Source organism: Piliocolobus tephrosceles, chromosome 9 (assembly GCF_002776525.5).
Source record: "Piliocolobus tephrosceles isolate RC106 chromosome 9, ASM277652v3, whole genome shotgun sequence".
Taxonomy (NCBI): Eukaryota; Metazoa; Chordata; class Mammalia; order Primates; family Cercopithecidae; genus Piliocolobus; species Piliocolobus tephrosceles.
Window position 1 is genome coordinate 100089988 of NC_045442.1, and position 14072 is coordinate 100104059.

A 14072-nucleotide genomic window follows, 5' to 3' on the forward strand; every position below is an offset into this window, starting at 1 on the left:
ATCTTTTCTGATGTCCTTGTTTCTGATCCCCAACTTCTCGAATTAATACTATGCCACTTCCATATCCTATTTTTATATCACTGGTGCTTACCCTGGCAAGACAGGCTAAATAATCTAATTAGTTTATTAGGAAAAGTAGAAAGAAGAAATTTTAGAGCTAGAATAAAAGACTAAGTCCAATTTCCCCATTTGATAGATGAGGAAGAAGATTAAACTTTCAGTGTTTACTCAATAAAAGTGCAGTAAGTAGAGGGTCTCCTTACTTTCACTGCTCCTTCCACTCAGCCATGCTTTGAGTAAAAGTAAACATATAAAGTGAAAAAAAACTCCACCTTACTTAAAGGATTCTGATGTATGTATAGAGAGGCTTACAAGCACTAAAAATACCTCCATGATTTATATGTGTTTGGGATTTTTGCACATTGAATTATAATTTCACTACATCAATATATTATTTATTGGTTTATAAGTACAGTATTCATTTGGGGTTACAATAAAAAATTAAAGGTAGGTTCAATTATATCAACAATATTTGGAAAGCTTGATCCTGGTTAGTAAATTCTACTAAAAATTTCAATAAATTATATGCATTGTAAATATGGTCAAAATAACTTTCTTACTCTGCTTCATAATCTACTTTTTAGTAAGTAGGACACCTAATATTTATTGATAGCCAAATTTACTATTGATTTCAAACTTTTCATCCAATTTATCTTTTCCATTAATATATATTTTAAAAACTAATCATGAGAATACAATATTACAAAAAAAATCAGACTTACTGTCATCCTCCCAGCAGTTCTTAGCATTCCCTTCTCTTTCACTGCTCCTCCCTGGTAACACTGTCTGGTCTGTTGGCAGGTCATCCTCTGGTACACCTTCACAATCAGCTGCATCTGTAACACTTTCTTCTTCCACAATATGGAGTTTGTCTTCATCATCTGAATCTGAATTTGTTTCTACCACAGTATTATAATTTGTAACTGTAATACAAACAAGAAACAAATAATCAAAACCAACTAGCAAAAAAATCAGTTTTTACATCTCACAAAAATAAAAGTATAAAAGATACTTAAAACAGATTGTAATTCAATAATGTTCTTCTAAACAATAATATGTAAACAACTAATTTATTTGACAACACACATATATAACACTAGATATTACATGACCAAACTGATGAATAGTAGCAACCCTTATTGAACACTTACTGTATGTAGAACTGCTTTATAAATACTAACCCATTAAATTCTTACAACAATCTTATAAGAGCCTTATGAAATAAGAGTTCTACCACTTACTATTTATATCCTTGTTTTATAGGTAAGAAAATCAAGGCAGAGAGAGAGTAACTTGTCCAAGATCACAGCCAGGAAGTGGCAGAGCCAGGATTTTAACACCAATGGTCTGATTCCATATTTTGTGCTCTTAAACTCTATATTAAACCTCCCCTCCAATGATAATGAGCCTACAGCATACAATATTGCTTATGTACAATTAGGGCTTTGAATCCTTAAAGGATTGCAACTTAAGAAAAGAGGCCATCTTTCCTAACAAAATAGCATTACATTATCAAGTTTACCACAAGTATTTTTAAGTCCTCAATAGACCCATACATGACATTATTAATCCCACACTGACTTTAGAAACAATCAACCAATTTAGTCAATTTCTATGTAATTAAGTTTGTCATTCTGAAAAACTGACATTTGGAAGTTTTCAAATGAGTACCTTTTTCTACAATTTTTAATGAATTTCAATAAAATATAACATCAGCATTTTAAAGATATATAATTATTCTGAATGAGTTCTACAGTTCACAGAACCAGGAGTATAAGCTGAGAATAAAATTCTCTAAAATAAATAATCTAGTATAATCAATGTTTTCCTTTAGAATCCTTGTAATAATCACTCAAACAGGATGAATATTTAGTACTTCATTGGGTATGGTCACTAGAATGTCTCTTTTAAACTACTTTCAGGGTGATTCTTATTTGCTAAGAAAAGATTCGGAGGAAGGAGAAAAAGAAGCTTAAATTATTTAGATAACTAAGCAGTAATTATTATTATTCTTTCCATTGCTTTCTTAAATTTTCCAACAATTCTTGAAAAATAATCACCTAAATGCTTAAATAATATGTATACATATCCCTCTCCCCCCTGCGCCCCCCACGCACTCCTGATAACACGAAAGAAGAAATACAATTAAAAATATGGGTAGGTATTTAAAGGTGAAAACAAATAACCAAAACTCCAAAATTGCTTTTATAGACTTTAGGAAGACTCCTTGTCCAAAAGAGTACCAGAGGTCACCACTGTGCTCACATATTAGGAGTTCCTCAGTATTTTGTGTCAGAAGAAAAATGTCAAGTTTTGTTATGTCATTAATATTTTAGTGTGAATATGCTTCTCCAGATCTTTTCCCAAGAATAAATGGTTTTCTCTCTAATTGTACTAAAATAATACATGTAAAATCAGTCAATGCAAAACACGTAAAATAAGTAAAGGCAGCCCTATTTTTCCTTCCTCTATCCACTCCATAAAGGTAAAAATAATGGCAAATTTTATTAATTATTTCAATGCACTAAGTAGGCATGATGTAAATCATTTTATATACCTTTTCTTACTTAGTTGTAACACAAACCTCATCTTATATTTAATATAAATCCAGTATCACCTATATACAAATTTGTGTATATATAATTCAAAATACACATGATCACGTCACACTGCTTTGCCACTTATATTTTGCCATTTTATAACATGTCTTGGAAGACTTTCTATGTCAGTACAGACAGTCCCTGACTAATTATGGCTTGATTTACAATGTTTTGACTTTATGATGGTGCAACACCATTCTGTTTTTCACTCTCGGTACAGCATTCAATAAATGACATGAGATATTCAACATCATATTAAAACATAGGTTTCATGTTAGATGATTTGCCCAACTGTAAGCTGTAAGTGTTCCAGGCATATTTAAGGCAGGCTAAGCTCAGCTATGATGTTTTGATAGGTTACGTATATTAAATGCATTTTCAATTTCACAGTATTTTCAACTTACGATGAATTTATCAGGACATAACACCATCATAATTCATAAGCCGAAGGACATCTGTGTATATAAAGCTTTCTTATCTCCCTCTGGATAGCTACACAGCATTCTATTGTACAGATACACTTTAACCTATGACCTATTGATAAATTTTTTGCCTGTGTTAAGCACTAGCAAAAATGCCATAATTTTTCTTGTAAATATGTATAATTTTGGCCATTCATTAAATATACTTATCAGATTTGTAGGGGTGAAACTATTGAGTCAAAGGGAAGACTTATGAAGTAGATATTGTTAAACTGCCTTCCGGAATGGTTTTATGTTTCCATAAATATTACCTGAGAAGGTCTATTCAGTGTATCAATATAATAAAGAAAAAAGTCACTTTAATATAGTAATGGGAAAATAAGTGTCAAGATGAAAACAGTCATACTATGCGTAGCCACACTATAAGCAGAGTGAAGTCTGTGTGTGGGTAAGGGAAATGATTTTAAAAGCCTGGTTCATAGCTGATTATAAGAGTTTCCTGACTATAAGAGTTTCCTGACGGGCCTCTAACTCATAGTAAGAGGCAAATACACACACACACACTTGGAATGGAGATGCTTACTGGCAAATGATGTACAATATTATTAACTTTCATTTTTACTTTCAGGACTTATTAGCAACCTACTTGTTAAAGTCATTTTAAGTTGGCATTTATATATGACAAGCTAAAATTAGAACATGGTAAGTATTTGCCGAGGATTACTCAATTCTATACTCCACTAAGAGCTGGCTATCATGTAAGGTCTGGCTCACTGCAAAGCTCTCAGATATGCTTGACCAGTGAAATTGCATGCCTAGATAGCTGACATTCCTGCTGTTTTGCGAAGGGAGGCTTCCAGACATCTTTGGTATCTTGAGTTAGCCATGGTTTTATGCTGGTGCCATTCTTACCTTTTAATGATGCAATATTGCAGTTTAGCATTATATTATCAATTTTGTTAGCTGTAGGTTCTCTGGTTGACCTTGGATTGCACATTTAACACATTTGTATCTAGAGTATTTTGGGCTTGAAAATTTCCCCCAAATTAGGCTTTAAGACATATATGCATTCTGGTTCAAATGCTTGCTTGCATGGTTCATATTTTTCTACTGAGTTCTTTTTAACCAGAGATACTGGGTGTTCTATTCTGTCTGAGTCAACCATAGCTCAAAGCACTGTTAAAGATTGCCTATCACTTTCTGGGACTCTAGCAAAACACCTTCCTGTCCCCTGTATAAGCTGCCATTGTAAGATGGAAGATTATGTCATACATCCAAAACACAGAGATTGTATATATTTTATAAGTGTCTTGTGAATTTTCCCAGAGCATGTTTGATATGTGTCTTTTGCTTCGTCACTCAGCTGAGGAAAAAAAACAGTAAAAACTGCTGATACTGATGACTGAAACTTAAATTAATAGTCAAGTTTACTTGTATTTCTGAATCTATCATTTTGTTTGTGGATCTACACAGCGTATTTAAAAAATGGCCCACCACCAAAAGCATACAGAGTAATGCAGGCCCTTGATAAGTTCTAGTAGCCAGTGAGGGCTTCAGTTATCTAAACATTCTGTCCAATTATCTCTATACCTCTGAACTGTTTAACCTGTGGCTGAAAATACAGTATAGCTTATCTGAAGACAGGTGATCATCACATCTTAATTCTGATTTTAATTAAAGTATCAAGAAAGCAAGGGTAAAAAATATAGTAAACAGAGTTTTAAAAATCTTTAAACATGACTTAAGATAGATAATATGAATTTAAACTTCAATAGAACATGGTAACATTTTCAATGCATTCTTATTGTCATCAGAATGTAGTTGACTTCTTGATGGTGGTAGTTGTTGGTATTATTTGCTAATATTTAATGCCAGACACAACAGTACCCACTGCATACAGTAGTTGTGAAGATATTATGATTTTTAAATGTATTGTGCTTAGATCAGTGTCTGGTACACGGTAAGGACTAGAGAAGTGTTTTCTGCTACTACTATTATCTTGGTAAATCTTTACAGCAGCTCCTAAGAAGTATTATTATATATCCCTCTGATAGACAAAGAAAAATAGAGTACCTAAGTAGCCTGTCTGAGGTTATGTAGCTACTAAGTAGAAGAGTGAAAGCCAGGTTGGCTAGATTCCACAGCCTACATACTTTATTATGTGCAAAGGCTCCTGACTGAAAATTGTTGCACTGATGATAAATATTCTTAAATTTTTGTGTGTATACCTATTTTGGGGTACTGAAATTCCATACTTAACAATTTACCACTGCAGATATTTACAAATGACTAAACAATGCTAACCATTAGAATCTCATAATATGTGAACAGTATATTACAGCATAATATCCTCCTTATAGTGGATAAATCTTTTTCTTACTATACTTTAAGTACTGGGGTACATGTGCAGAACATGCAGGTTACATAGGTATACACATGCCATGGTGGTTTGCTGCACCCATCAACCCGTCACCTACATTAGGTATTTCTCCTAATGCTATCCTCCCCTAGCCCCCATCCCACCAACATGCCCCGGTATGTGATGCTCCCCTATGTCCATGTGTTCTCATTGTTCAGCTCCCACTTATGAGTGAGAACATGTGGTGCTTGGTTTTCTGTTCTTGTGATAGTTTGCTGAGAATGATGGTTTCCAGCTTCATCCATGTTCCTGCAAAGGACATGAACTCATCCTTTTTTAGGGCTGCATAGTATTCCATGGTGTGTATGTGCCACATTTTCTTTATCCAGTCTATTATTGATGGACATTTGGGTTGGTTCCAAGTCTTTGCTATTGTAAATAGTGCTGCAATAAACATACATGTGCATGTGTCTTTATAGTAGAATGATTTATAATCCTTTGGGTATATATCCAGTAATGGGATGGCTGGGTCAAATGGTATTTCTAGTTCTAGATCCTTGAGGAATCACCACACTGTCTTCCACAATGGTTGAACTAATTTAGACTCCCACCAACAGTGTAAAAGCATTCCTAGTTCTGCACATCCTCTCCAGCATCTGTTGTTTCCTGACATTTTAATGACCACCATTCTAACTGGCGTGAGATGGTATCTCATTGTGGTTTTGATTTGCATTTATCTAATGACCCGTGATGATGAGCATTTTTTCATATATCTGTTGGCTGCATAAATGTCTTCTTTTGAGAAGTGTCTGTTCATATCCTTTGCCCACTTTTTGATGGGGTTTTTTTTCTTGTAAATTTCTTTAAGTTCTTTGTAGATTCTGGATATTAGCCCTTTGTCAGATGGATAGACTGCAAAAATTTTCTCCTATTCTATAGGTTGCCTGCTCACTCTGATGATAGTTTCTTCTGCTGTGCAGCTCTTTAGTTTAATTAGATCCCATTTGTCAATTTTGGCTTTTGTTGTCATTGTTTTTGGTGTTTTAGATATGAAGTCTTTGCCCATGCCTACGACCTGAATGGTATTGCCCAGGTTTTCTTCTAGGATTTTTATGGTTTTAGGTCTTATGTTTCAGTCTTTGATCCATCTTGAGTTGATTTTTGTATAAAGTGTAAGAAATGGGTCCAGTTTCAGTTTTCTGCATATGGCTAGCCAGTTTTCCCAACATTTATTAAACAGGGAATCTTTTCCCCACTTCTTGTTTGTGTCAGCTTTGTCAAAGATCAGATGCTTGTAGATGTGTGGTGTTATTTCTGAGGCCTCTGTTCTTTTCCATTGGTCTATATATCTATTTTGATACCAGTACCATACTGTTTTGGTTACTATAGCCTGGTAGTATAGTTTGAAGTCAGGTAGTGTGACGCCTCCAGCTTTGCTCTTCTTGCCCAGGACTGTCTTGGCTATGTGGGCTCTTTTTTGGTTCCATATGTTTAAAGTAGTTTTTTCCAATTCTGTGAAGAAAGTCAGTGGTAGCTTGATGGGGATAGCACTGAATCTCTAAATTACTTTGGGCAGTATGGCCATTTTCATGATATTGATTCTTCCTATCCATGAGCATGGGATGTTTTTCCATTTGTTGTGTCCTCTCTTATTTCCTTGAGAAGTGGTTTGTAGTTCTCTTTGAAGAGGTCCTTCACATCCCTTATAAGTTGTATTCCTAGGTACTTTATTCTCTTCATAGCAATTGTGAATGGGAGTTCACTCATGATTTGGCTGTTTGTTACTGGTGTATAGGAACACTTGTGATTTTTGCACTTGATTTTGTGTCCTGAGACTTTGCTGAAGTTGTTTACCAGCTTAAGGAGATCTTGGGCTGAGACAATGGGGTTTTCTAAATACACAGTCATGTCATCTGCAAAGAGAGACAGTTTGACTTCCTCTCTTCCTATTTGAATACCTTTTATTTCTTTCTCTTGTCTGACTGCCCTGGCCAGAACTTCCAATACGATGTTAAATAGGAGTGGTGAGAGAGAGGGCATCCTTGTCTTGTGCCAGTTTTCAAAGGGAATGCTTGCAGTTTTTGCCCATTCAGTAAGATATTGGCTGTGGGTTTGTCATAAATAGCTCTTATTATTTTGAGATATGTTCCACCAATACCTAGCTTGTGGAGAGTTTTTAGCATGAAGTGGTGTTGAATTTTATCGAAGGCTTTTTCTGCATCTATTGAGATAATAATGTGGTTCTTGTGATTGGTTCTGTTTATATGATGGATTATGTTTATTGATTTGTGTATGTTGAATCAGACTTGCATCCCAGGTATGAACCCGACTTGATCGTGGTGGATAAGTTTTTTGATGTCCTGCTGGATTTGGTTTGCCAGTATTTTATTGAGGATTTTCGCATCAATGTTGATCAGGGATACTGGCTCGAAATTTTCTTTTTTTTGTTGTCTCTGCCACGTTTTGGTATCAGGATGATGCTGGACTCATAAAATGAGTTAGGGAGGATTCCCTCTTTTTCTATTGTTTGGAATAGTTTCAGAAGGAATGGTACCAGCTCCTCTTTGTACCTCTGGTAGAATTCGGCCGTGAATCTGTCTGGTCCTGGATTTTTTTTTTTTTTTTTTTTTTACTGGGAGGCTATTAATTACTGCCTCAATTTTAGAACTTGTTACTGGTCTATTCAGGGATTCGACTTCTTCTGGGTTTGGGAGGGTGTATGAACTTATCCATTTCTTCTAGATTTTCTAGTTTATTTGCAAGGTCAATACATCTTTACAAGAACGTTCACATATTTATCTTTAGCACACGATTGCATGCAGCACTGTATCAACTATAGTAATTAAAGTCTCATGTAAATATCTGTTTCTTAAGTAACGTATAATCATAAAAAGCATTAGATAACTTATATGAGTATGGTTCCAAAATAAACCAATACATTCTCAATTTATTATTCATTGGGATGAAAGCAAGATCACCTAAATGCTTCATAAAGAATCTCACTATAATCATTTACTGTAACTTGGAATAGCAGGATAGGCCCATGTAGAGGAAGAAACTTAGGGAAGTGGGGAAGGAGGATGGAAAAGATTAACTTTGAGGTCTTCAATTCTTGTCCAGTGATAACCGGCATGTGTTGGTTAAAGCCACGGGCTAAGGCCACATTTTTACCTATTTTTGGTTGTGCAAAGGCTTTTCTTTCCAGAGGACACTCTTATTACGTTACGCCATTAGTATGTGCTTAACTATATATCCCACTCATTGCCATCAAGCCACTAAGCACACACTCATTTGCATGTTAGAAAAGAAAGAGAAAATCTTTCTTAGAAAAGAAGACTAATCCTTAAAAACTAAAAGACTACTTTTAACAAACTGGTTCCACATATAACAGATTAGCATATTGTCATAATTTAAGAAACACCAGAAAAACACATACACTTTGACTTGTGTTCTACAGAGCCAACAGACTGTACTCATATTGAGTATTAGAATATTTTACACGCTACCACAATGCTGAGAACACCACAAATTCAGGCATGAATGCTGAGCAATGCGAAGATATGGGTGGAGACACTGACCAAGTGTTTCCTTCTATTATTCTTTAACATTGATTGGGACTAAAATAACATCACATATACACACATTTTATCCTGAACACAGTCACTGGCATACTGCCTTCTACATAGTAGGTACAGAATTATTTGCTGAACTGAACATGGAACCACACTTCTTTCTTTTCTCAGTGAAGAAACAAGTCAATATACTCAAGTGTTAGCAATAATTCAGGAAAATGAAAACAAAACTGCAGTCATAACCAGACCAGGCAAATAGGCACACAAAATGGAAAGGAGAGGTCATGTGATAATTCATAGGATCAGAGAAAACTTCTGCATATACTACTACTCCAGGAAAGAGGAGCTTAAGTTGTCTATAAATACTAAGCATGTACTGTAAATTTTTGTTAATCTGGCTTTTGACCAAACTGATAATGTCCGATTACAGTCTATATATATATTATAATGAAGGATATAATGTAATATACAAATGTAACATGTTATATAATAATGTACAATGTGTATATTATGTAATTTTAAATACTCTAAAAATAGGTATCATAATGGTTTTAGAGTACCCCAAGTACCATGAACATGTTAGATTTTAGTAATTCTAATGATTCAGTAAATTTTGGGTGAAATTTTTAAATCCTTCTCTAGGTAAATCTTCATAAACTCTTTTTATATTTTCAAAATATCTTTTAAAACATAACTCCAATAAAAGTCAATTATTCTAAATTTTACCTCAGCAAAAGGGTTGGTGGTTTTTAATATCTTCAGATACACGCTATTAATAGAATGAAAACTGATAGGCAAAGGCAGGGAAAGGGCTGTCATTGCTCACAGAAGCCTAGTTCTTATTATCTCCCGTCTCTCATTACATAAAAGTTAATAAGGATTCACAGGATTTGTCTTTGATACTCTCTCAGTTTTTGTTCTGGCCTCTCTCCCTTCCTCCCCAGATCCTGTATCTATATGCCCCCAACAAGAGCCATCCTCCCAAATTACCTTTCCCTTTTCTTGCCTTATCTAAATTCCCATCCACTCAATGAGCTAATTTCAGCCAGTGTTAATACAACTCACAGACAGATGAAACACTGAAAAAGCAAAGTCCTCAGGAGATTAAATTAAATTCAGTCCCCAAAAAGATGATACCTTTTTACGTTGAAGAAAGTATTTGGATTAAAATATTTCACACTAAATTACCTATAACTAATATTTCCTTCATAAGTAAAGTCTGCTTTTATGAAAGGATGCTTTTTAATTCACAGAAACTGTTACTTGTGGAAGATAGGAAGTATGACAAACTCTAAGAAAAATGTGAAGACAAAATCAAAAATACAAATGCGTAAAGCACTTAATCAAAAAACAGAGAAGCCATGTAATTGATACAGCAGTCCAAAAGCCCAAACTTTAAAGAATCAAGAAAACAGATAAATCACCAGCCTACTTAATCCTAGAGAAAAAATTAAGTGGCATGAATGTTCAATATTAAAATGTAAATGGAGTTAACTACAACTATAAAGAAATTTAGGAAACTTACTTTATAAATACTTTGTACAAACCTAAGCCACCTAGATGAAAACCCTTTCTAGGATAATGTAAATAATTATCACTATATTATAGAACTTGGAAAATTATTTAAGAGACATAGACAGACACATCATAGAATACATTTAGGAAGATACTAGTTAACCACCCCAAACTGCCAGGTGTTTTCACAAGTAAATGTCTTCAGATCTTTAAAGGACTGATAATTTTGTAACTTTTTAAAGAGAGAGGGAAATGAAAAGTCTAAATTCTAGGAAGTTAACATAATAATAATTAAAATCTGAGAAAGGATACACATGCATGTGCACACACACACACAGGCATGCACGCACGCACGCACACACACACGCTCAGTCCTAAATAAAATATGCAATGGTCTTAAATAAAATATTAAAAGAATGAAGCAAACAATACTTAACATGAGAAAATATATGAGCGTTTACTATATTAACATAAAGGAGAAACGACATCTAGAGATACAGAAAGGCATTTGAAAAAAATTCACCGTTCCCTTGCTGATACTTTTGCATGAAAAGAAAACTGAAGTTAGTATCATAATAAACATAAAAAACATAATAATAAATTATTATGAATCAGAGGGATTTGTAAGATAAAGATGTTTAGTTTCATCATTATTAGTTAACAATATTTTAAAAGAATAAACCAATTTTTAAAAAGAATAAAAGAGAAAGTATAAATATTAGGAAGGAGAAGCAAAATTATTTGCAGAATAACATTTATAGAAAATTCAGGAAAAATCAATGAAAAAACTATTAGCAGTAAGAACATTTGGTAAATGGTTAATTACAAATTTAAAAGAAAAAAATCAGTATCTTTCCAACAGAAAAAAATCAACAGCTTTCCAATGTATCAACAGTAACCAGCTAAAAACATGAAAGAGGAAAAAATTCTATTACTAGCAACGCAAATGAAATACATGAAGGAAAAAGCTTAAAATAAAACATGGAGGACCTACATGAAAAAAACTAGCATTCTACGTAAAAGTCATCAAATATTTAAATAAATGAAAAGCTATATCGTAGTTATGGATAGAGTGATTTTGTATAATAAATATGTCAATTCCACCTAAAATTTTCTATAAATTCAATGCAATTTTGATCCAAATGCTTCACACAGTATCTTGGATTCTTAAATGATTTAGATCAACATGTCTACAGTTTATATTATATAGAGAAGTAGGAGCACCGTCTCTGGAACCCAACTGCCTGGCTCAAATCACAGTTTCACTGCTTACTAGCCTTGTCACCTTGGGGATGTTATATATTCTTCTAATGTCTCAGTTTCCTCATTGCCAAGATTGAAATAATAGTAGTATATCCCTGACATGGTTCTCACAATGATGAAAGTAAGTATATATGCAAAACACTTAGTAATACGGTACACATATCCTTGATACATACTGTTGGTATTATTATCTGAGAAAATAAACACATTAAAATATTCAGGAAAATTCAGAAAAATAATAGTAATGGTGGTGGTAGGAAAACATGAACTAGATATAACAGAGTGTAAACTTTATCTTGAAGCTACAGAAATGGAAACAGATTTGTACTGTTACAGGGAAGGGCAGACAATCAATGGATTTGAACATGATACAAAATAGACCCTAAACAAATAGGAGTCTTGCAAATTAGTGGGGGGAAAGATGCATTATTTAACAAAAATCATTTGGAAAAAATATCAGATCCCCATGACTTTCATCAAAATGAAACCCACATGAATCAGACTTTAACTCAGAAAAAAACTGAAACCATAAAAGTATTAGAAGAAAATATAGGCAAATCCTTTTACAAACCTAGAATAAGGAAGGCTGTTAAAAGCATGACATGAAACCCCACAACTATACACAGAAAAAAATCAAGTCAAAAGACAAATGACAAATTGGGAAAAATATGTGCAACACATATGACTAAAGGCTGACATCTTTATTAGAGAATTCTTAAACACTCATAAGAAAAAGATGAACCACCCAGTAAGAATATGCATAGGCAATTTACACACACAAAGATGCCCAATAAACATGTAAAAAGATGCTCAACCTCAGTAAAAGAAAAAATATCCATTTTAATCCTATATTTTTATAATCACTTCTTGCACGCACTCTCAACTTACTTGCTCTCTCTGGCTTCAAAATCTGTATTCTGGCTACCCTCTTACTTTGATTAAACTCCACCATTCCTAATTCTATACCTCAGTCCCTCTATACTTCAAAGTTTTTTGAAAAAGTTGCCTACATGTGTCTCTAATTTGTTTTTTTATTATTTATTTATTTATTTATTTATTTTTTTTATTATACTTTAAGTTCTAGGGTACATGTGCATAATGTGCAGGTTACATATGTATACATGTGCCATGTTGGTGTGCTGCACCCATCAACTCGTCAGCACCCATCAATTCACCATTTATATCAGGTATAACTCCCCAATGCAATCCCTCCCCCCTTCCCCCTCCCCATGATAGGCCCCAGTGTGTGATGTTCCCCTTCCTAAGTCCAAGTGAGCTCATTGTTCAGTTCCCACCTATGAGTGAGAACATGCGGTGTTTGGTTTTCTCTTCTTGTGATAGCAAAGAATGATGGTTTCCAGCTGCATCCATGTCCCTACAAAGGACGCAAACTCATCCTTTTTTATGGCTGCATAGTATTCCATGGTGTATATGTGCCACATTTTCTTAATCCAGTCTGTCACTGATGGACATTTGGGTTGATTCCAAGTCTTTGCTATTGTGAATAGTGCCGCAATAAACATACGTGTGCATGTGTCTTTGTAGTAGCATAATTTATAATCCTTTGGGTATATACCCAGTAGTGGGATGGCTGGGTCATATGGTACATCTAGTTCTAGATCCTTGAGGAATCGCCATACTGTTTTCCATAATGGTTGAACTAGTTTACAATCCCACCAACAGTGTAAAAGTGTTCCTATTTCTCCACATCCTCTCCAACACCTATTGTTTCCTGATTTTTTAATGATTGCCATTCTAACTGGTGTGAGATGGTATCTCATTGTGGTTTTGATTTGCATTTCTCTGATGGCCAGTGATGATGAGCATTTTTTCATGTGTCTGTTGGCTGTATGAATGTCTTCTTTTGAGAAATATCTGTTCATATCCTTTCCCCACTTTTGGACGGGGTTGTTTGTTTTTTTCTTGTATATTTGTTTGAGTTCTTTGTAGATTCTGGAAATCAGCCCTTTGTCAGATGAGTAGATTGCAAAAATTTTCTCCCATTCTGTAGGTTGCCTGTTTACTCTGATGGTAGTTTCTTTTGCTGTGCAGAAGCTCTTTAGTTTAATGAGATCCCATTTGTCAATTTTGGCTTTTGCTGCCGTTGCTTTTGGTGTTTTAGACATGAAGTCCTTGCCCATGCCTATGTCCTGAATGGTACTACCTAGATTTTCTTCTAGGGTTTTTATGGTATTAGGTCTAACATTTAAGTCTCTAATCCATCTTGAATTAATCTTCGTATAAGGAGTAAGGAAAGGATCCAGTTTCAGCTTTCTACTTA

General features: G+C 34.2%; 1 protein-coding gene across 11 annotated transcripts in view; it reads right to left on the bottom strand.

The window, feature by feature from the left end:
- Nucleotides 1–14072, bottom strand: part of ZEB1 (zinc finger E-box binding homeobox 1) — a 180432-nt gene that overhangs the window by 56594 nt on the left and 109766 nt on the right. For all 11 annotated transcript variants that reach the window (XM_023218117.2, XM_023218121.2, XM_023218122.1 and 8 more), the window contains one exon: nucleotides 783–983. In XM_023218117.2, the coding sequence (XP_023073885.1) occupies nucleotides 783–983 (201 nt within the window). The remainder of the gene's footprint in view (nucleotides 1–782; nucleotides 984–14072) is intronic.